Here is a 17,280-nt window from a genome sequence, read left to right as displayed (position 1 = left end):
GCCCCGCCGCCCGGCTCCACGCGCACGGCCAGCAGCGCGGAGCGCGGGTGCCCGGCCTCGGCGCGCAGGCGCAGCAGCGCGCGCCACTCGCCCGTGGGGGCGGCCGCCTCCTCGGGCTCCGTGGCCCGCCCGCCCTCGGAGCAGCCTGCGCCCTCGGGGGCCGCCCAGGTCCAGGAGCTGTTGGCTAAGCCCGAGCAGAAGAGTCGCAAGCACAGAGTGGCCTCCGGCGCTGCCCTTCCGCGCAGGGAGCCTGCGGCCGGCGCGCCGTCCTCCTCCATGCAGAAGCTCAGCAGTCCCGCGCCCGGCGCCGCCTCCCCCGCGCTGCTGCCCAGACACAGCGCTGCGAGCACCCAGCCCAGCCAACCCGCCACAGCCGCCGCCGCCGCCGCCGCCGCCGCCGCCATGGCCTGCTACCCCTTCTGGGCCTCGGGCGCAGCCTACCCCACTCACCTGAGCCTCTGCCGCTTCGGCCAATCGGCGCAGGCCTTCGCGTCCCTGCGACCAATAGGCGGCCGGCGGGGGCGGGCTCCGGGGAGAACTAGGCTGCGCCGGGGAGTAAACAAGCGGCGCGGGGCGGGCCGGGGGGCGTGGGGCTCCGCTGGCCTGGGAGGACGCGGAGCGCCTGTCTGGGACGACCTCGGGGTCCCGCAGCGTGTGGACCAGGAAAAGAAGATTGTTAACCCCCTGGCCTGCATGGCTAAGGGCTAAATGAGAACCAGGGCCTGGGCGCAGGGAAGCCAGGGTTCTTTGTTTCTGAGATTTTCTAATTATGTCTATGTGTGTGTAGGGGGGGTTGTGGATGCGAGTGCAGTGCTCTAGGAGGCCAGAAGAGGTTGTTCGATTCCCCCATGGAGCTTGTGTGAGGTTGTGCTGGGAATTAAACTCCGGTCCTCAGCACACGTTCCTCACCTTAGAGCCAGCTCTCCAGCCCTATTGGTTTCTTTCAAAGCTAAAGCTTCTTGAAGGTGTTCCTGCTTTGTGCTGGAATCTGTGCACATCAAGACACACACCTGCTTTTGAAGAAGTTGCCCTGACAGGGAGACCCAAAGTGAAGACTCAAACCCATAAAAATCAGTTTCCTTGAATCTTCGCAGCGGCTGCTTACAAGAGAACGCGATGCTCACACACTTGAGTCTGTATGCCTTTGCGTTCTGTCACATACAGCCATGCAAGAAGGTAGCAGCTGTCAGGAAGCTTAGGATTTGCCAGCTTCCCCAGAACAGTGGTGGCGAATTATCCTGATTTCTTGGGCCAGAGGGTTCTTTCTGTCGGCGTTTTACAAGACAGCTCCATCAATTGGATGGAGTGTTCTTTGCCCTTTATCAAGAACCCTTCCGTGTGTGATTAGTTTCTTTACGGGTATCCACATACATTTGTATTTTTTTCTATACTCCTCAAACATCCTAGAACAAGTACACGTGTTATCCATACCAATTTAAATAATATTAAAACATTTGTTTTGTGTGTATGTGTGAGCCCCAAGTGTGTGTGTGTGTGTGTGTGTGTGTGTGTGTGTGTGTGTGCGCGCACTATGTGTGCAGGTGCCCAAGGAGGCCAGAAGAGGTCACTGCATCCTCTGGTACTGGAGTTAGTGGCATTTGTAAGCTATCGTGTGGGTTCTGGGAGACAGGTCTTCTGCAAATGCACTAAGTGCTCTTAACCACTGAGCCATCTCCGCAGCCTCTTAAATGATTTTTTAAAAGGATTCTGTAGACACAGCTCACTGCCTTGAAAATAACAACCTAAAAAAGTATGTGCAATATGGCCACAAGTTATGTATGGAAGATAATGTACAGAAACAGGCCCATAGGGAAAGACCAGGAAGGAAAATAGTTGCTGAAAAACATGTATCCAGGTGTAGCAGCATCCCAGCAGAGGCCAGCCTGACCTTCAGAGTGAGTTTGAGGCCATACTCACTATGAGGACTATAGAGTGAGATCTTGTCTCAAAACCAAAACAAGGGGCTGGAGAGATGGCTCTGTGAGTAAGGGTACAGCCTGCTCTCCAGTGTGCTCTCAGTATCCATATTGGGTGGCTCACCACCACCTGAGCTCCAGCACCAAGGAGTTCTGTACCCTCATCTGCCCTCACACATATGTGGCACACACACACACCCTTAAAAACTAAAAGAGTCTCTACAAGGTTGACAACGACACTGTAAACAGAACGGTGTCTCTGCTCTGTTTTTATTTATTTATTTTTTTGCTCTGTTTTTATAATCTGAACAGTGCTATACGCTACAAAACACTTGCCTCTTGTGGACAACAGAACAAGCTACCAGCAGAAGCAATTAAGATGTGCCTGCTCTTTTGCATAGAACTGTCTTGCTGCTTTTAAGGAAAAAAGTCCCCGGATTTTAGAGTGAAGTCAACCTTTAGTTTTCTCCATGTCTCCGAGTCAAGATAAAATGCTGACACCAGGACAAGCAGATGGTGTGCATGCGATGAGTCACGTGTCTGCAGCCGTCAACTAGCAAGGAACAACCTACAGGAAAGGAGGGAGGAACTCAAGGGACCTTTTTTTGTTGTTTGTTTTCTCTCTCTATATACTCTTTTTGAGGCTAAAAACCGTGAGTAAAAGGAGATTGAGTAAAAATTGGAAAACAACAGACGGTCCTTTAAACTGTCAGTCTCCACGTACACGAAGGCCACTAGGGGTTGGTTTCAGTTTAGAATGCTGTTCTTTCTCTCTGCCACTCTCTGCTCCATCTCCGGTCCATCATAACTTCAACGGAGACACTTGGCCTTTATTTAGGCTTTTCACTGGTCCTCCCTGGGATGTTTTCCTTAGTGGTCTTTTGGGTCAGAGCATTTCCACTTTTTGTCATGTCATTTATTCTTCATTATTTAAAGCCCATAACTACTATAATTCCAGCACTCAGGAGACAGAGGCAACATAATTGAAATTTCAAGGCCAGGCTGGGCTACAAAGAGACCCTGTTTTACACAGAACACGGCTGGTGAAATGGCTCAGGTGTGAAGGCACTTGCCGCATGAGCTGCAACCGGAGCTCAATCCCTGAAACCTGTGGAAAGGGAGGGGCGAACCAACTCCACAAAGTTTCCCTTTGACCGCCACACACATGCTGTATGATACATGTGTACACACTGACAGACCTCCCAGGCTAGCTTCTGCATTTCTTACGCTCACCCAGCGAGCTCTTTCCTCCTCACGATCAGGCTGGGCCCAGGATCCAGCCAAGATGTTCATTTGTTCATCTGACAAGTGTCCCCTGCACTGACTGTGTGCAGTACAGGAACCTTTCTAAAGGCTGGGACTCAGGCAGGAACAAAAGCCTGCCGCCCTCACGGTGCTCCGAATCTAATGCTGGGACAACAGGAAACACGCATCTACATTTTAAGATCTTGCAGTAAGTGTTCTAAAGACAGAATAGAGAAACACTGAGATGCTATCTGAAATGAAGCCTTCTCTAAGGAGGTAACATTTGAACAGAGGTTGAAACGAAATGAGGCGCAAGCCTTAGGAGTTCTGGATGATCTCTCCTGAGGCTCTTCCTCACAAAGCTAGCAGCTGGTGTGTAGCGTGGACTCGGCACCAAACACATTTGGAATGGACAGCAGAGGAGTGCATTTCTTCCCATCCCTGTATACACATTCCTGTATCTTTACCCTTTCATCCGGAATATTCTCTTTGTTGCCTACCTTTTCCCCCTATTGACAGGGTCTTCCTATATAGCCTCGGTTGGCCTCAAATAAACGATCCTGCTTCCTTAGCCTCCTGTGTGCTGGGATTACATGTGCCAGCAAATCCAGCTCAACCAGGGGGGCAAATGGAGACCAGCCACCTAGATAGAGCAAGATCTTGTCTCAAAAATCAACTTAACCAGAGCTGGGTGTGGTGGTACATGCCTGTAATCCCAGCACTCAGGAGGCAGAGGCAGGCAGATCTCTGTGAGTTTGAGACCAGCCTGGTCTATAGAGTAAGTTCCAGATCGGCCAGAGGCATGTAACAGAAACAAAACAAAACCAAGAATAGGCATGGTAGTATGTGCCTACAATCCTAGTATTCAGGAGGCGGAGGCCAGGGTGTCACCATCAAATGACACCAGGTTGGGCTCCACAGTGAGACCCTTTCTAGGGGTGATCCTTCTGTGCCCTGTGTAAAGGTTGTCTTTGTGTGTTCAAATGCGGATTTCTGTACCAGCAGAGAGCTCAGTACAGACCAGATTTTTGTATCCTTAAGTGTCACCCATCTCAGTGTTTTATAAACACTTCCTCCATCACCTTCTGGGGGGGGCGGTTAATAAAGAGCTGGATGGCCTAGAGCGAAGGCAGGAGAAGGCAGCATGACTTCTGGGCGGAGATAGGAACTCTGGGAAAGAGAGAGGCCCAAAGGTCACTAGCAGGAAGAAACAGAGGAAGAAACAGTGCTAGGACTAAGACTGAGAGGTAACAGCCACGTGGCAGAACACAGATTAATGTGAACGAGACAATTTAAGTTCAGAGCTAATTGGGGAGCAAGCCTAAGTTAAGGCCAAGCTTTAATAATAAGTAAAAGATCTCCGTGTCATTACTTAGGAGCTGGTACTCCAAAGAAAGTCCTGTTTTAAGCACAAACAAAACAACCTCTGTTGGTTTATTGTTGAGCTTTGCTTGATTCTCTGGCACTGGGGCCCAGGACGGGTTCCACAGCTGCGGTTCTGAGTGATTACAGTGAAAACCCTAGGTCAGCTTTGTCAGGAGACGGACACTCTAAACCTGAAAGCCACCAAAATACACAAAGTAACCTACATCGAGCCCAAAGAGCTCTTGGCCCCCACAGAGGAAGGGCAATTTGCTCACTCTAGTTGCCCCATTCCAGCACTCACAGAGTCCTATGACATCTGATTTATTTGCCCTGCATGTCTGCCAGCAGCTGCCACTCTGCAACTCCTGTGGGAACTGCCTTGATTATATATACTTTGTAAATTACAGTTCTTCTTGCATTTCACTTCCAAACAGTTCCAGAATACTCGATTGCCCTTGTCCTGTCCCAAGTGACAGACAGTCACTTCTGTCTCTACAACCAACGAAAGAGTCCAGAAGCAAAACACCGAGGTAAGGGGCTGGAGAGATGGCTCAGTGGCTAAGAGCACTGTCTACTCTTCCAGAGGTCTTGAGTTCAATTCCCAGCAACCACATAGTGGCTCACAACCATCTATCCTGGGATCTGATGTCATCTTCTGGTGTGCAGGTGTACATGCAGATAGAACATTCACCTACATTAAATAAGTAAATAAATAAATCACTAAAAACAAAAACACTGAGTTAAATGCTCACTGAGACTTATATGCATTTCATTTTTTATTACCAATCAAAAATAAATTCCATATATTGTTTAGCAAATATTATCATTGTTTTGTGACAAAAGACACAAGAGTCATAACAACAAAACTCCCCGAGAGTCAAACTCATAACAATGCCAAAATAAATCACAAAAATATACAAATTAAAATCTTAATGCAAAATAAATAGGAATCACTTGCTATGGTGGCTGTGACTTGCCTACCCACTTGGATGCCGTCTTCGAAGTCTCCCTTACCTGGGAAGACAAGCAGACCGGGCCAGTCCCAGGGTCAGGCTCAGCCCAGGAGCCAGAGGTTGGAAGAGGAAGTGAAAAATTGCACTGGGAGGAGAAAGTCATCAGACCAGTAATGTTTGAAGATAGTTATGGCCCTCTGTAAGGAGCGGTTCTAAATGAGGAGGGGAGGTACGGGGAAGGGTGGGTCTGCCTGTCGGTGGTGACGACTGCATGCAGAGAGGCAGCTGAGGAGGTGTGTACACCTGCTACTTCTGCCTCACACCCACCACGTGGTGTTGCGTGCCTGGCATCTGGTCTCTCAGGAACACAGCTGAGTACCTCCTAGGGACTCAGGAGCGCGCTGTACCTACACAAGACTAAGGGTTTTTAAGGACTAGAGGTCTGGTGTCTTTTTCCCTTATAGCTGAAACTACCTTCTGCGAGCGGAAGAGACCTCAGTCTAGCTGGGGTAGAGGACACCCTGGTCCTAGGAGTTAGGGTTCTCTGGGTACGTAGAGACAGAGTACCTAGAGTGACAGGCCTCTACTAGCTGAGGAAAGGAGTGAATAAACATTACACACAAGGCCTGTTGCCTCGCCTGCCTGCATCTTCTACCCCAGCTCCTACTCTTTCCAACAAAAGAGCAGATGTGACCCTTGGTCCTACAATCTTCCCAGCTCTGTCCCATGACCTGACTCCACTCGGGTCTCCCAGGGTGGTGCTGGGGTAGGGCTTCACAGGGTGTGCATCGCTCAACAGCACCAACAGTTCAGCCCAAGCTCATCATTGCCCTTTCACTAGCGTGAGCCTCCGGTAGAGGGAACAGGGCTATCCACTGCATGCCATCAGGTGAAATTCCACTTTCCTGGGCCCTCCTAAGTGTGAAATAAGGTCAGGCATGCCTCGGCCAGCTACACAGGCAAGGGCATGAAGAGCCAGCCTGGGTGGCTCCCAACATGTCCTGTGCTTAGTCCCGAGATAAGAATGGGAGCCAGGGAAGTCTTCCTGAGCTGCGCCTGCCTCTTCTTGCAGGTATGGGTGGGCAGTAGAGCTACACACAGATCCGTGGCCAGATTCAGCTTGGAACCAAAAGGAGTGCCCAACAAGTCACCTCCAAAGGAGGTGCCCTCCCCTCTGAGGAAGCCTTTGGTAAAACTGAGGGCATGGCTAGGAAGCAGATAAGCCAATGTAGACCCAAAGACCGTGCCTAACTCTTAGAGCCAGACCCTTACAGGAGAAAAAAAATTGTCCAGAGGGGTTGATGGGAGGCAGGGCATGGGCCTCATCAGAGTCCCGACTCACCAGGAGAGCCTGTGGGCAGAGTCGGAGAAGATCACCGGATCCGGTAGTTGACAAGAGCAGATGCATTCCTCTGTGATGCTGGCAGGACCCCTGTGTCCCTGCTCAGTTACTCGGCACCTCAGTGCGTGTGTCCAAGCAGTTGATGTCATTGTCATCTGGATCCCTGCGTCCTAGGTAGAACCTCTTCCTCCCAGGAGTCTCCTCCTGTGGGCTCCAGGCCCCCACTGCTGCACAGGAATGGCTCCGGGAGTGACAGACACAGGCTGCAAGATCTTCGCTGGGAACAGGTTATGGCTATTGCTTCCTGGGGGGAGGGCCCCTCCTCCTCCTTTAAAGTTTGTGGAGTTTCTTTAAAAGAAATTTTTTTTTTTTTTTTTTTTTTTTTTTTTTACATAAAGTTCCTTAACCCTGTCTTCCCTTCCCAAATGATATTTAAAAAGAGGAGCAATGAGCCTAGCTTAAAAATTCTCTCAGTGTTTTTTAAAAAAAAAAAAAAAAAAAAAAAAAAAGCCCAGCCTTTGCTTACAAGCTGGGCTGGGCAGGCATCATGTCAGAGCGAGGTCCCCATCTGCAGCCAGGTCCCCTCAGCAGGGGTATCTGGTCGCTCAGTCATGCAGGACATCTACCTGCACCCCTTCTAGCCCATCAGGCTCCCTGACTTCATGTGGGCCCACTGGGGAGACCCCCGCAGGGTGGGCGGGAGTCCCCGGGCCCTCCTGTCAGATGGCGCCCTCCTGCGAGGCTCTGTGCAGCAAGGAGTTGCGTTCATTGAGGAGAGTCGTGGTCTCGTCCACCACGGGCAGCTCAGGCTTCTCCGTAAAGTTCTCTGAGCAGGTGGCACAGCCGTCCAAGGTGAGCTGAGGGCTGTTGTCCATGCGGGAGGCCAGCAGTCCATTCTGGTACTGCTGTCTTGTGATCTGTAGAGGGGAGAGGAAAGAGACAGGTGGGGATGGGGTGAGGGAGCAGGGCAGAAGATGAGGTATGGACCCAGCTAGACTGGGCCAGGAGAGATGTGATGAGGCAGGGCCTTCTGAAAGAGCTGGGAGAAAAAGTGTTCTAGGGCCAGCAAGAGGGCTTGGTTGGTAACACAGAGAGAGAGAGAGAGAGAGAGAGACAGACAGACAGACAGACAGACAACACCATCATCATCATCACTGTCATAGGCTAGGTATAATGGTACATATCTTAGTTTCAGCACTCAGGAGACTATAGCAGGAGGTTTTCAGAGCTTGACGCCAGGACTACATAGTCAGACTGTGTCTCAAGAAAACAAAAATATAAAACAAGAGGAACTAGGAATGTAGTTCCACAGTACAGGGCTTCCCTGGCATGTACAAGGGCCTAAGAGAAATACAACAGCTGACATCATCTAAATTTTTCTTAAGGACAAAAAAAAAAAAAAAAAAAAAGGTGGGGGGAGGGGCTTCAGGTCTGGACAGCCCACACTGGCGCCAAGACAGAGCCATCTAAATGCATAAGGCAGGAGAGCAGAAGCAGGAACCTGAGAGGCACTTACCTTAATGTACTGCAGGTCTGTGAGTGCCCGGACGCTGAAGTCACAGACATACTGGCCCATGACGCAGCTGCCAAACTGGCTGCTGCCTCCCAGGGATGAGGAAGGTACCGTTTCTGTGTTGCGGTCTGGGTAACTGAGGGAGGCTGACCGGCTGAGCGGAGTCGGGTGGGCTGGGGACCGCTCTGTGGGGACAGCACATAATCAGCATGGGGCCTGCCCTTATGCTTGTCCAGCGTGTGGCCTGACCCAACCTCGGATGTTAGGGACACAAGCCATGTCCGCCCCCGGAGTAGGCCACAGTTCTCAGGGGCAAACGGGAGTGCACACACACAGAAGCTCTAACTGCACAGAGCCAGTGAGTTAGTGTGCTTCAAAGTGTCACATGGTAAGTAGTAAAAATGCCAACCAAGCAAACTGACCAAAAAGTGAAAACCAAGACATTCGTGGCCAGAAAACACCTCATTAGTCAGGTATAACACAATGATTTCCCACATGACAGACAAACCACCATCCTGTCTAACTTTTGCCATGTGACCCACACTTAAAAATAAAAAAAATTGGGAGAAGGGCTGGAGATGCAACTTAGTTAAGCTTGATTCGTGATCATGAGGACTGGTGTTTGGATCCCAGGAGCCACACATCAAGCCTGGTATCCTACCAATACCTGTAACTGTTGTCAAGGCACTCTGGCTTCCACATAGAGATGCACACACTCACACCTGCATATATACTCATGCAGACACACATAGATTAAAAAGTTAAAAAAAATTAAATTCAAAAAAGGGTTTCTCTGTGTAGCCTTGGCTGTCCTGGAACTCTCTCTGTAGACCAGGCTGGCCTCAAACTCATAGAGATTGGCCTGCCTCTGCCTCCCTGAGCGCTGGGACTAACGGTGTGTGTCACCACTGGCTGGCTAAGTAAAGTCATTTTTCACACTTTTGGAAGCAGGGTCTCCTCACACAGCACAAGCTACCCTCCGACTCACAATTCTACCAGCTACCTCCCACGTGTTGGGATTATAGAGGCACAGTATCATAACCACCTGAAACTGTATACTTTAAAACAAAGCATATGTGTTAAGAAAGAAGAACTCACGCGCTCAGCCCAGTGGCACATGCCTCTGGTCCCAGAACTCAGGAAGCTGAGGTGAAAGATCATGAATTTTAGGCTAGCCTCAGCTACAGGGAAACCTTGTCTCAGAAAAAAAAAAAAAAAAAAAAGAAGAAGACAAAGAAGAAGATGATGCTGGGCATGGTGGTGCACGCCTGTAATCCCTGAGAACTAAGGGAGGCAGAGGCTGGCAGATCTCTCTGAGTTCAAGGTCAGCCTAGTCTACAAAATTGGTCCAGGACAGCTAGGGCTACACAAGAAACCCTGTCTCAGAAAAAACAAAAAGAAAAAGCAAAAGGAAAGACATAGTTTTCATTCTCTCTGATCCTGGCAACATGACGCCTGTCACACCCTACAGTGCTCTTAAGAGGGTCAAAGGTGTGGTCCAGGTGTAACATCAACTCTGGCAGAGGAATGGGGGAACAGGCCCTACCCAAGTGAGGGCAGTGACTGGAATCTAGAGGAAGCATGAAGAAACCAAGGCCCCAAGGTGTCCCCATCTTGGGCTCTCAGTTCTGAGCACAGTGAAGTGTGCAGAGGTGCTGACTGAGGAGTGAGGGGCTGAGCTGCTCTGCTCTGAGTACCTATGAAGTTACTGGCCCCTGAGTTAGCTACAACACAGCTGAGACGGGAAGAACAGAACACGGCAGCCAGTGGCTCAGCAGGCCAATGCAGCCTTTAACCAAGTAAGACAATGCAGGTGCCTGCACACAGCTGTGACTGCCACTCAGAAAAAAACAAGGAATATACAGGTAGCAGCTCCACTACTAAGACCGAAGAACAGAGGAGGGCCATGTGCAAGGAGCTAATGAAAATAGAAACTCTGTTTAAGTTCTGGGGAAAAAAGGAATGCTGACATTATTACTTGATATTGTCGCACTAAGTGCTAGCCAAATGGCGCAGCAGGTAGACTTGCCACCAAGCCTAACACCACTAGTTCAATCCCCAGGACAACACAGTGGAGAGGAGAACTGACTCCCACAAGTTGTCCTCTGACCTCCCATGTGCATATTTGCTTGTGCACATATACACATACAAAACTGTGATAAACTAACAAATAGTTCCTATTAACTACTGGAATGGCAAGATGCTCTTCAGCCAACACTCACTAACACGACAGGGCTGAATTTGTTGTTTACTACAGAGCTGAGGATCAAACCCAGGGCCTGGAACATACTAGCCAAAAGTTCTATCATTGAGTAGTCCCGGGAACTGAACTTAAAGTTCCCAGTACTACATGCATGCAAAACCAGCCTGGGCTACACAGTGAATTTCAAGCCATTCTAGGCCACAGAATAAGACCTAGTCTAAAAACAAACAAACAAACAAACAAAAACAAAAATCAACAACAACAACAAACCATCGGCATTGTAGGGTGTCATGTGGCCACTGGGAACTGGACCTGGGTAGTCTACAAAAGCAGTGATAACACTCTTAACTACTGCACCATCTTTCCAGCCCATATTTTTTTAAAGATTAAAATTTTTTACCTATTCTATATATGTGAGTGCTCAGTCTGCATGTACACCTGCATACCAGAAGAGAACATCAAATCCCATTATAGCTGGTTATGAAACACCCTGTGGTTGTGAAGAATTGAACTCAGGACCTCTGGCAGAGGGGTCAGTGCTCTTAACCACTGAGCTGTCTCTCCAGGCCCTTTCTTCTTATTTTTTTTTTTTTTAATTTGCGTGCATGCATGTACATGTATGAATGTGCATGTGGGGATGAAGACCTTCTGCCTGCCCTCTGAGGAGGGGATTTATGGAAGAGTGTCCAATTTAGATATAAACACCAGGATTCAGGCTATGCATGCCTGACCATCCATGAAACAAGAATAAGGACAGGGAGGGAGGCTGAGGTCAGTGAGTGAAAACTAAGTCACCATTTTATTTATTATTCTAAGACAGGGGGTCAGAATAGAACCACCATGTGGTTGTTGAGAATTGAGCTCAGGACCTCTGAAAGTTCATGGTGTACTGTGAAACACTAAGAGAAAGTTTCAAACATAAAAAGTAAAAACTTAGGGTCTAGGTATTTAGCTGAGTGGTAGAATGTGTCTAGAATGTGTGAAGCTTTGGGTTCCATCCCTACATGGAACACACACACACATACACACACAGAGATAGAAAGACAGAGACAGACAGAGCTTGGTTTTTTTTCTGTTGTTGTTGTTTGTTTTCTGAAGAACAAAAACCTAATAATATAAGTATAAAATGGGAGCTGACTGAATGACCTGTCAGGTTTTAGGGCTTTCAGGCCTGGCTGGTCAGAATCAGGAGGTGACCGGGTCCTTCTAAATCCTGTGCAGCTGTGGTACATGTGAAGACCTTCAAGCTAAATATCTCTAACTGCTCCCATGATTCCCAGAAAGGGCCACGTCCAGAAACAGCACCTGGCATTTGTTTTTTTCTTAAGTACTTGCTAATGGGAATGCCACATTTTAGTTGTTACAGAGAAAATGAAAATAATGAATCTTGGACTCTAAGAAATTCTGAATCAGCTCTCTCACTTATTGCCCACCAAAGCTCTATGAGCTGGGTACAGAGTTAGTCCCGTTTTTCATTCGAGAAGAACAAGGGGGTGGGTTTGGCTCAGAACAGTGGATACAGACTCAGAGGGATGGCCTGCCTCTGGGGCTGTGCCTCATCCTGCAGGGCTATGAAGAAGGATGAGAAGGCCTGAGAGCGCTGATGGGGTGGTGTGCCATTCTGCAGAGGTGTGTGAGCAGGTTGGAGCAAGATGCTGGCCAGTCGGGCTTGTTTTCCTCCAGGCTACAGCACACAGGCCACCGTCTGGGCAGAGTACACAGCTCTGTGTCTGCTGGATGATGCTTTCTTGAGACCTTTGGAAAGGCCCTTCCAGGCCAGAAACTGAGCCCTAAGCCACGCCAAGTTGGGATGGACCATAAATGAGCTCAGCAGGAAGTCCCCAGGTTCCTAGAGGAGCCATTAGTGCAGCTGCAGTACAAAGCTCTAGCAACAGGTGGCGCTGTGCACTTCTCCAGCATGCCTCATTACCTGAGAGCCAGGAGAGCAGGGTGTTGAGCTTGCCAGGGGAACACCCCGCCTGCACAGGAGGCGCTGGAGCAACAGAGGAGAAGTCAGTGACCTGAGAGGGGTCACGCGCCACGGGAACAGGATGGAGAAGCATATTCAATAGGCCAGGCTATCTCAAGCAAGGAGGTGGGAGTGGCACACATCTCATCTAAGGGACTCGCTTAGCGGGGAAGGGAACTCAGGACAGACCAAGGAGCCCTGTGCAGAGAAAGTGCTCAGAGCCATCTCCCCTGGCCCTTACAGCCACTGTCTACATCAGCACTGGGTGGAGTCCTTTATACCAAACAAGATCCAAATGAGTTCCAAACAAGGCCTCCCTAAACATTAGCTGGTGCACCCCTACAATCTCAGCCTCAAGAGACTAGGGCAGGAGGGGGAAGAGTCCCAGGCCAGTTACAAAGGAAGGCCATTCCAAAAACCAAAGCACAAGGATGCTCTCAGCAGGGCAGCTGAGAACCTGTCCTCAGAGCTGACAGGTTCAGGTGAGGTGCACCTTCTTTGGATCCCGGCTTGTTTGCCTTCAATCTTGACCCCGGGAGCCTATAATACCTGACTCATCCTAGCACAGAGACAGAGAAGGCTGTGTTGATATTCATGGGTGCGCTGGCCCTGTGTGAGCCTCTTGTCAAGGGCAGTGACAAGTGTGGCACGGGGATTCTCCAAGAATTACAGCCAATACCCTATTGGCATAGCCTGTCCCAGGCACTAAAGATGGCTCTTGTTCTTTCCCCTGCAGTAATCTGCCAACATCAGTGGTCACACAAGGCAAAGCCCAGGAGGGTGAGACTTTCTAGGGTATTGAGGTTCCACCCTTTCCCAAAATGACCTCCCAAACAGGGGACAGCTGAGCCACCCAAGCCCAGAGGTGATCTTTGGGAGGGCCCCCAATGCCTGCCTCTGTTCTCAGAACCAAGCCTGACTGAAATGCAGTAGCTGAGGCCCGGAGGAGCCGACAGCATCTCCAGCCTTCCCAGGCTGCGCTACTACCCGACGCCAGCACTTAGCACTCCCTGATTCCCCAGGTGCCGATCCTCCACGTGCCCCTGTCCTGTCTTAGTCTGTGATGGTCCATCCTGTGGTCCCCTACCTGTCCATTCTGATCTCATCGGGCTGTGAAAGGCATTTGATTATCTTAGTTTCCAAGCCCATGAACTGCCTGGTCCTCTGACCATCTCTGTCTGCCTAGTCTTTCCTACACTACCTCAAGCCACCCTCAGCTCCTCTCTTGCCCTGGCCTTCAATGAGGAAGGCCGTTCCATTCCCACAGGCCTGACAGCTCCAGCCTCTACCTGCCTCCTTCTGACATGAGCCGTCCAGGCTGCCCTTAATTTACAAGTGCCAGAGGGAACTGGCCACAACTCACCGGAGGATACCGAGGTCAGAGCCATGGTCCCATAGTACGAGAAAGCACCCGTCTCAAATTTCATGTTCTCCTTTCCTGCTTCAACTTCCACCTTCCCCTGAAAGAACACAGGTTAGGGTTACCACGTGGCTTGAAGAGATGGTCTGAGGCCTGTGTGCCAATAGGAGAGGGGTCACACTGGGGCACCTCCACAGAACAGAGAGGTGTGAACGCCGGCCCCAGAGCCCTGCAGCAGTCAAAGCCTTGACCGTGTGGGCACAAGAGTGGCCTCCGGGGAGACTGTGGGCAACCCATAGCAAGCCAGGCCAGGCTCAAGAGTAGTTTGCACACTCTGAGCAGCTCATCCAAAGGTGGTGCAGGTGGAAGGAGGGGCGAGTGGCCTGTGCACCTAGGCCCAGCGTCAGAGGCTCACCTGCAGGATGAGGACAAAGTAGTCTGCCGGCTTGTTCCGACTGTACAGGTAATGGTGGACTTGGTACTTGTTGTGCTCATCAAACTTGAGCTCCTGGATGACATCTGGGTATTTGAGTAGCCGAAGCAGGATCTTCTCTGATATCAGAGGGGGGCTAAACTGGGACACCTCTGCAGGAGAGAGAGGGACTTCACATGGGGCCGGAACTAGGCAGGCCTGGATCTGGGTCACTGCTGCACCAGCACCCTCTGTACGAAGACGGCTTCCTCCCTGCTTGGGCCATATCCTCAGTCTGCACCTCCCTGGGAAGGGCCACACTTGGCTTCTGCTGCTTAGACGGTCTCTGTCAGCCTGCACGGCCCCAGTACTAACAGTCAGGACCTCTGGCGGATTACTGAACTTATATGCCTCAGTTTTCTCATCAGTAAGATGGGGACACAACTTCCCTGGGGGGCCTCAAGCTTAAGTGAATAACACGGTAGGGCGTTTAGAGACATTCTTGGCTTGTGCATGTTAAGTAAGCGCTCCTGCAAGGGGGCTGGAATGATGGCTCAGTGGTTACGGGCACTGTCTGCTCTTCCAAAGGACCCACACAGCAGCTCACCAATTGTCTGTAACTCTAGTTCCAGGGATCTGACACCCTCACACCAATGCACATACAGTAAAAAATAAATAAATTATTTGAAAATGTTCCTACGATCACTAGTCTCTGCGTCGACAACCAGCAAGACACAAGGAGAAAGGAATCTGTGCACCCTCAAGTGATCCAGAAAGGGAGCTGCAGCAAGGGTGAGCACATGGGGCAGTGCCTGGGTCCTGAAGGTGCTTTGAATTAGAGGTGGCAAGAGAGAACTGCAGCCCTGCAGGGACCTGCAGAGCGTCCACAGGGAAGTTTGGTGGCTCCACTGTAACAGGCTCTTCAGGGCGGGTGAGCACTGCAGGGGTCGACAGCCTGACGGGCCGGGACTCCCAGCTATCCCTTGGCGGCTCCGTGCTTGCTCTGTAAACTAACTAGATTGTTCCTGGAAGTCTGTGGCAGCCACGAATGGTGAACAAGCCAAAGAAGGGAGAGGGGGGATGGTAGGACCCCTCCAAGGTGAATGTGTCCCAGCACTCGCTGTTTCTGTAGGAGGAATGGCCAGAGGCCTAGGGTTACTCCCTCTGTATTTCCACCCATATCGGAAGGCACTTCCCACACTCTTACCTGTGGCCAGGAAGCGATGAGCAGCCAGAAGCAGCTGAGGTGAGATCTTCACTTTGAGTTCATTGTCAGTGTCCTTGAAGGCAGAGAAGTCACGCTTGTTCTTCATAGATACCCGTTTCCGGGTTCGATTGTCAGCTGCAAGAGGAAATGTCTGGAACTGAAACCACCGACCCCAGGACTGGAACCGGACCCCCTAGTTCCGAGGCCCCAGGCAGGGAGGGCAAAGGAGGTCTCCTGTCACTGTGCTCCGCGCCGTATTCCCGCCTCACTTCGGCCAGTATAGGGTGCCCAGGGCCTTCACAACCTGCATGGAAGCCTTTCTACCTGGGCTACCAAACTTGGGAGACAGTGGGATTGTGGGCCTGTGGAGAGGGCTAAACTCACTGTACATGTCCGACTCATCCAAGATCTCAGACTTGATGATCTCCTCGATGACGTCCTCCAGGGTGACCAGGCCCAGCACCTCGTAGAAGGGGTCACCTTCACCCTCATTGTTCACCTTCTGCACAATGGCCAGGTGGGACTTCCCTGTGAGAACAGCACACTAGGTCAGGCATGAAACAATGTCAACACATTGAGGGCTGAGTCACCGGGGCTTTCTTTCCTTTCTGGGTTTCTGATGCTTCTTCCACAAGCAGATATGCTCTCATGAGCAGGAAGACCGCAGTCCCCTTAAAGGCATTACACTAAGGACCTTCGTTTAAAGAGGATGGAAACCGTATGTGGTGACTCACATCTGCCATCCCAATACCCAGGATGCAGAGGCAGGAGGATTGCTGGAGGTCTGAGGCTATCTTGGATTACACAGTCAACCCTGGCCAGCCTGGATTATAAATAACCCCCTGTCACAAGAAGAAGAAAAGAAGATGAAAAAGAAGAGGAAGAAGCCAGGGGTGGTGGCGCATGCCTGTGATCCCAGCACTGAGGGAGGCAGAGGCAGGCAGATTTCTGTGAGTTTGAGGCCAGCTTGGTCTACTACGTGAGTCCAGGACAGCCAAGGCTACACAGAGAAACCCTATCTAAAAAAAAAAAAAGAGGAGGAGGAGGAGACCTAAGGAGGGATAAAATGACAGGCTCTGCCTGGTGCTGCCTGCCAGGGGTTCCAAGGCCTCTGGGAAGAGAGGCTACAGTAGGAAGCCCTTGATCAAGGGCATGCATATGACAGCTAGACAGAGTGTCTAGCACTGCCCAGGGTCTCATGGGCCACCATGGGGAGTTCAGTCACACAGCTCTGCCTGGCAAATTCCCCTGCAGAGATCCAGGGATGGCCTACTGTGCAAAGCCAAGGCTCTGGGTCTCAGTGTCACGAGCTAGCAAATGAGCTCATTGTATCAGGCCAGGCGGGTGGGAAGGCTCCCGGGCTCCCTGTGAGGTGGTCACCCGGCTCTCATACCCCAGGAAACAAAAACAGAAATAGTCTACAAGGGTTTGGTCACCCTAAAAATGGAAAGGTGTGCTCATTAGGGCACATACACACCCACCCACCCACGACATAACACACACACGGAGACCTAGAGCCCTGGAGACCTCTGCAGGCTAAGCGTGGCATGTCCCATCTCCCAAACTAATGTTGAGGCCAGAAGTCATTTGAAACACCCTTGGGAGGGGGCACCTGCCAGGGTTCTCAGGCCACAGACAATGCCTTGGTCCCAAGAGAGAATCTTCAGAACCCCGAAGGGCCCCCTGGGGAGAAGGAGGAGAACTGAGGTCTCAGAAGAGAGTGAACCGGCGCAGCTCTACCCACATGCTGAAGGGAGTGCTGCGTCTGAGTGTTTCACCTATGTGCCAGTTACTA

General features: G+C 50.8%; 2 protein-coding genes across 2 annotated transcripts in view; both read right to left on the bottom strand.

Moving 5' to 3' along the window:
- The window catches only part of LOC129677335 (metal transporter CNNM3-like), a 6,507-nt gene extending 6,103 nt beyond the window's left edge, over nt 1-404 (bottom strand). The window contains exon 1 of the mRNA XM_055607995.1: nt 3-404. Coding sequence (XP_055463970.1) covers nt 3-404 — 402 coding nt within the window. The remainder of the gene's footprint in view (nt 1-2) is intronic.
- A 6,944-nt stretch (nt 405-7,348) lies between these two features.
- Cnnm4 (cyclin and CBS domain divalent metal cation transport mediator 4) overlaps nt 7,349-17,280 on the bottom strand; it is a 37,896-nt gene continuing 27,964 nt past the window's right edge. The window contains exons 2-7 of the mRNA XM_055606774.1: nt 15,870-16,013; nt 15,486-15,620; nt 14,282-14,451; nt 13,870-13,966; nt 8,338-8,519; nt 7,349-7,738 (exon numbers count right to left, since the gene is read on the bottom strand). Of these exons, the coding sequence (XP_055462749.1) occupies nt 7,541-7,738; nt 8,338-8,519; nt 13,870-13,966; nt 14,282-14,451; nt 15,486-15,620; nt 15,870-16,013 (926 nt within the window). The 3' untranslated portion in view covers nt 7,349-7,540. The remainder of the gene's footprint in view (nt 7,739-8,337; nt 8,520-13,869; nt 13,967-14,281; nt 14,452-15,485; nt 15,621-15,869; nt 16,014-17,280) is intronic.

Source organism: Psammomys obesus, unplaced genomic scaffold, assembly GCF_907164565.1.
Source record: "Psammomys obesus unplaced genomic scaffold, mPsaObe1.curated_primary_1811, whole genome shotgun sequence".
NCBI lineage: Eukaryota > Metazoa > Chordata > Mammalia > Rodentia > Muridae > Psammomys > Psammomys obesus.
Note: the sequence above shows the minus strand (reverse complement) of the source record. Positions and strands in the feature narration are given on the sequence as shown.